The 6,000-nt window shown below is 40.8% G+C and overlaps 1 protein-coding gene across 1 annotated transcript in view; it reads left to right on the top strand.

Moving 5' to 3' along the window:
- The first annotated feature begins 3,386 nt into the window (after positions 1-3,386).
- The window catches only part of LOC122813820 (zinc-binding protein A33-like), a 66,617-nt gene continuing 64,003 nt past the window's right edge, over positions 3,387-6,000 (top strand). Inside the window, exon 1 of the mRNA XM_044086347.1 lies at positions 3,387-3,917. Within this exon, the coding sequence (XP_043942282.1) occupies positions 3,504-3,917 (414 nt within the window). The 5' untranslated portion in view covers positions 3,387-3,503. The remainder of the gene's footprint in view (positions 3,918-6,000) is intronic.

Genomic DNA, 6,000 nt, shown 5'->3' with positions numbered 1-6,000 from the left:
ATTCCACAAGCAAGGCTGCATATGAGGAAACTACAATGGTACCCAAGGAGTTTATGGACTCAGCACAGTCACAGCTTAAACTTTGATACCACTCATTCCATGCCTTCAAAAGGAATTTCTGTGGTGGGCTCAAGCAAGCCAGTCAAACAGGGTCTGCCCTTCAGCAAACCAATAGCCAGCCAAACCATTACAACGGACGCTTCAGACCACGGATGGGGAGCGCACATGGAGGGCAGATGCATTCAAGGACTATGGTCACAAAAAGAGCTACGCATGCACATAAACCAAAAGGAAATGCTGGCAGTGATACATGCAATCGAGGCCTTCAAACTCTTTCTGCATCAAGGCCACCTGCTAATAAGGACAGACAACACCACAGTTATGTGGTACATAAACAAGCAAGGAGGCACCCATTCCTACCCTCTTTGCAGACTGGCAATGAATCTATGGGAACTTTCCTTGAAACTCAATATAGAGCTACAATCCCAGTTTGTGCCAGGAAAGGACAATATACTGGCGGACAGCTTAAGCAGAAACATCATGGATGCACACGAATGGATGCTGCACCCAGACATCTTCCTTCAGATAACACAATCATGAGGGAGGCTGGACATAGATCTCTTTGCCTCCCCCCACAATCATCAGCTGAAGAAATTCTGCTCAAGGACATACCACCCACAAGCATGGAAAGTGGATGCCCTCTCTTTCAGCTGGAGAACTCTAACAGTGTATGCTTTTCCACCTCTTCCATTAATGACCAAGGTCTTACTGAAGATCAGGACAGAGCAGCCAAAAGTGATTCTGATAGCTCCGGACTGGCCAAGACAGCACTGGTACCCACTGTTAAAGAGCATGTCACGCACAAAACCATAGCCTCTTCCACAATGGCCACTTCTCCTGACACAGCACAATTACAAAACTCTGCATTCCAACCTGAAAACCTTGCAACTAACAGCCTGGAAAATACCTTGATTCTTCCACAGGATAAGTTATCCAAGAGAGTAAAGGATATCATCATGGAAGCTCGCCGGCCTTCCACAAGAAAGGCATATTCAGCAAAATGGAAAAGATTTCACACTTGGAGCACCACAAAGGGCCTAGATGTGACAGTGATGAACATGGCACATGTTCTGGAATACTTGGCAGAAATGCTCCACAATGGCCTGTCTTACTCTTCCATTAAAATTCATGCTTCAGAAATTTCAGCAGAGTACAATACTGATCCACCTGTCTTCTCTCATCCTCTCCTAAGACAGTTTCTAAGAGGAATTAAAAACATCAATCCTCCAAGGAAACCACCAGTGCCTACTTGGGACCTTAACTTCATGTTGGAAAAACTAACACTGCCTCCCTTTGAACCAGCAGCATCTGCAGAACTACAGTTCCTGTCTTGGAAGACTGCCTTCCTTCTGGCCATAACCTCAGCAAGAAGAGTATCTGAGTTACAGGCCCTCATGGCAGTACAGCCATTTCTTATTTTTCATCAGGATTTAGTCTCATTGAGAACCAATCCTTCATTTATGCCAAAGGTGGTATCCAGGGTCTCATTAAACCAAGCTATTCACCTGCCTACCTTCTTTCCAAATCCACAAAACAAAGGGGAGAAACTTCTGCATACCCTGGACATACACAGGCAGTTGCGCTACTACTTGGACAGAACTAAAAATTACAGAAAAACTGACCAGCTGTTTGTAGCATATGCTGCTGGTGCACAAGGAAAAGCAATTTCCAAACAGACAATTTCAAAATGGATAGGGAATTGCATTCGTTTTTGTTACTCCTTTCATGGAAAAACTGTGCCAGCTAACATTAGACCTCATTCCACCAGAGCCACAGCCACCTCCACAGCCTTCTTAAGAGGGGTGGCTACCAAGGACATTTTAGAAGCTGCTACATGGAGCTCCGTGCATACATTTTCCAAGCATTACAATTTACCTTTATATTCCAGATCCAGAGCAGGCTTTGCTACGGCAGTCTTGCAGGGCATTTTAGCTACACCATCCTTTACATAGATCCTCCACCCCCAGATTGGCTATGGTATTCTACCCATATTATATGATGACTGCAGATGCATCCTTGAAGGACATAGTACAGTTTTGTACCTACCATAAATGTAGATGTCCGATAGGTATGCATCTGCAGTCAGGTTTACCCTCCCTCCTTCCCCTCTGTGGTATTTATTGGGTACTTAGCCCTCTCATAGCTAGCTGGGGTTATCTATTATGGTGTATTTGTTTTATATATATATATATATATATATATATATATATATATATATACATATATATATATATATATATTTTTTTTTTTTTTTTCTTTGCATTTTTGGAATTTATTGCATTTCTCCAAATTTAGCCTTCCTTAGAGGGCACCTGGCATCTGGGGCAAGAAAAACTGAGGAAGATGGCGTCGGCTGACACTTTTATACCCCAGGCGCTCTGACGTCGGGGAAAGGGCGACTTCAGCCGACGCCGGACCCAGACTTTGGAATCCGGCCGACCGAAGGGCTGCCTGAGGCAGGACAACCCATATGTGATGACTGCAGATGCATACCCATCGGACATCTACATTTATGGTAGGTACAAAACTGTACTTTTGGAGGATCACACTTACAGTCCTTGAACATTCAATAAGAACTCATTTACACTGTACCTACCTACTGGTTTGCACAATATGTATCCACATATCTGCCTTTGCAGTATCTGTCATGGTCTGTATTTAATTTGTCCATCTACAGAGAGATTTTCTATGAATCTGTTTATGCATCTGTTTAGCTTGTTACGTTCATCTTTCTCTCCTGGATCTATGTGCTATTATGGTGTTAGTTCTAAATTTTGGTTTGTTTTTATTATTATTCCCATTCTGTTTTCCTTATCCAAGCCTTTTTCCCTTCCCTGCTACAGGCAGTGATATTTACAGATGGAAAGTAGCAGTACTGCTCTTTTGTGACTGCTGCGGTGATGTCTATTATTTCATGCAGATAAAAGAAAAATGCATCTTCTGCTTTTGCTGAGTGATAGGACTTTTATTCCATGAAATCAAAGATTTTATATTAGCTATTTTACCTTTTTAAGGAAAGTTAAAATGACAGCTGTAGTGGCTGTCTTGTTAAGAAAGATTGTGTCATACAGTATAAAAAGGGAGGACAGAGCAGAGAACCCCAGGAATGTCACTCAAGTTTCTAACACTTATACAACTGTTAGTTAAAAGCAGCTTTTAAAGAAAACATTTTTTCTTATGCTGTTTATGTTAAGGCCATGTTGTGACATGCGAGCAGTGCTTTGTATGGGGCAATACCTTAGTGTGGAGACGTAGAAAGTAATTCCGAAGGTTAATATTAATCAGGTCAGTGAAAGACTACAAGAAAGAATCAGGAAGTGTCAATGTCCGTGAAATTCTAGAACCATGAAGAAACTAATAAGGAAGTGTTTTTCACATTGTTTCATGCTGGATTCCAATAGGCTGTTTAAAGTGAAAGCAAAAAGGCACTGCAGTTAGGAAGGATGGCAAGCAGAAATCAAGCTGATGAAGATGATTTACAGGATTTAATGTGCTCCATTTGTAAGGAACTGTTTCAGGGCCCAGTGACACTGGATTGTGGGCACAATTTTTGTTTATCTTGTATTACACATTCCTGGGACACTGAAAATATTGCTCGTTGTCCTGAGTGTAGAAAGGAGTTTCCATTCAGGAAGTATGCTGTTAATAGAGCACTGGGTAACCTGGCAGAGAAGGCGAGGCGAGTTAGCCAGAGTTATAAGCCAGAAACAACTAGCACTTTCTGTGAAGAGCATCAAGAAAAACTGAAATTATTCTGCAAAGAAGAAAAGACACCAATCTGTGTGGTATGCCGTGATTCTCTAAAACATGCAGGGCACAGTTTCATAACCCTACAGGAGGCTGTCAAAATGTATAAGGTGAGTAATTTGCCTTTGTAACAAAACAGTGACAAACTGCTTGTGATGTGTTTTTTTTTTTCCTAAGGAGTTTACCTCTCTCAAGCAAAAAATTATAAACTAGAGAGCTTGCTTAACCATATTAATCTCTGAAATGCAGAAGTCTTTTCAAGCTCCACTATGTTTTATTGGGAAGCAGGACTGGTAACAAGACAGATACCTAAGCACACCTACAGTGCAACAACACTGTCACCACCTGTAATGTTGACATGGGATGCCAATCTCACAAGGTAGCTGGGTGAGAAGAGGCTTAGCATTCCACAGTGCTTTTCTTTTGCTGAAAAAACATTGCTGGATACAGTGCATGTCCTGCAGTCTTAAAACTAGCCACTTTATAGAACCGGAAAAGTTACAGATTACTATGTAGAACTAAAAAATGGAGTGGAATTAAATATAACTTACTTAGAAACATTCCACGTGTTATTATTTTCTATATTGTGTACTCTTCTCAGAGGTGAGCTCTACTTAACATGTAAAGTAGCATTCCATTTAGTACAGTCTAAAAAGCCTACACTTGGAACAGCTTAGGGTCATTTCCATATGTTATCTGAGCTTGTATTGAAGTTACCAAAGCATAGGACATCAAGTTTTCAGCTGCCTGTTTTCAGATCCTATGTATCTTAAGATATCTCTTAACCTTTTGGAGAAAGATCAAGTCTGACTTGTTACTGCCTGTCTGTAATCACTGTTTGTCTGAGATGCAACAACTTCAAAGTGAGACTAATGAGGTTTGGAGTGTGTGTATATGTGCATAGGGGGAGGCTTTAACCCTGAAAGAAAATATTATTCATTTAAATTACATTGCATTTGTTTTGCTCGTGATCTTAACTAGCTGTGAAACGAAATTCTGAGTCCTCAGACTTGTACAACATGAGCTAGGTTTGTCGAGTCATTATGGTCAAACTCCCGCATTTTAAAAAGGCACAGTGGAACTACTCAGAACATACAGCTGGTAGAGCAGAAGACACTAGAAGTGCAACTATACCATTAACAGTATGACAAAACATGATAGGTTCATTAATCAAAGACTGTCAATGCCATGGAATAAGTTACAAGTAAGTGCAGATTGTAGGGTAGTTCCATATTGTCCAGTCTGCAGGGTAGCAGTATAATGTAACTAAAGTACATAGTTTGTCACATGCTACACAGCGTTTACAGAATGCTAGTACAGTGTCTACCAGCCTAGCCATCAGGAGTGAGGATTCAATACCTTCTGTGGATTACTTTCTCAGAAGAAAAGGGTCACATGACCACAGTGATTTCCCATCTGGTGAGTCCTAGTGGAGGTATTGATAAGACTCTAGAAAGTTTGGTGCCTACTGTTTTGCCTTTGGGTATAAATCCATTTACAAAAATGCTGGTGGACTTGAACCAAATTATTACTTCAGTGCGCCAATCTACAGTTGTGTTTTAGAGAACTTTGTTTACAGGCCAGTCTTGGTAATAGGGAAGTAAGAAATGGAAGCCACGAACCTCTCTTCTACCCCTGATATTCAGAGATGTCCTTGATTTTGACTCAGAATTTTGCCGTTCTTTTTAATCCCTTTCAATATACAGGCTATGGGGAACATTTCACATTCATAAGAAATTAATAAGCCTCAGCCATTGACCCAGTACTAATGTCATCTGGAAAATTTCTTCTGTTACCTATTTTGACTTCCCTTCTCTCTTCCTCCTTTGTAATATGTACTGAAGCTATGGAAACAACATCTTAGTAACATTCTGTCTACTTCTTTGCACCATCTTCTCCTCTTCATCTCTCAACTCCCCTATCAGCATTAACTGCTTCCTCTAGTTTGGGTGCATGCTGTGATTTCTGTCATATAGTAATAGTTTTTTTTTTGGTCAAGAGCCTCCTTACCCATAACAATCATCCACTATGAGATGGAAGTGGCTATTCTTCTCACACCTGAATAGCAAGGTATCAAAACCCAGCATTACATCTTTACTTATATATCATTGTAACTCCTGTATCTCCCTCCTTAAATTATCACGTACCCCACAGGATCAAAATAGGTGTTCCCACTCACCTGTGGCATAACTT

The sequence above is a fragment of the Protopterus annectens genome, chromosome 10.part0 (assembly GCF_019279795.1).
Source record: "Protopterus annectens isolate FY-2018-M chromosome 10.part0, PAN1.0, whole genome shotgun sequence".
NCBI classification, from domain to species: domain Eukaryota; kingdom Metazoa; phylum Chordata; order Ceratodontiformes; family Protopteridae; genus Protopterus; species Protopterus annectens.
Note: the sequence above shows the minus strand (reverse complement) of the source record. Positions and strands in the feature narration are given on the sequence as shown.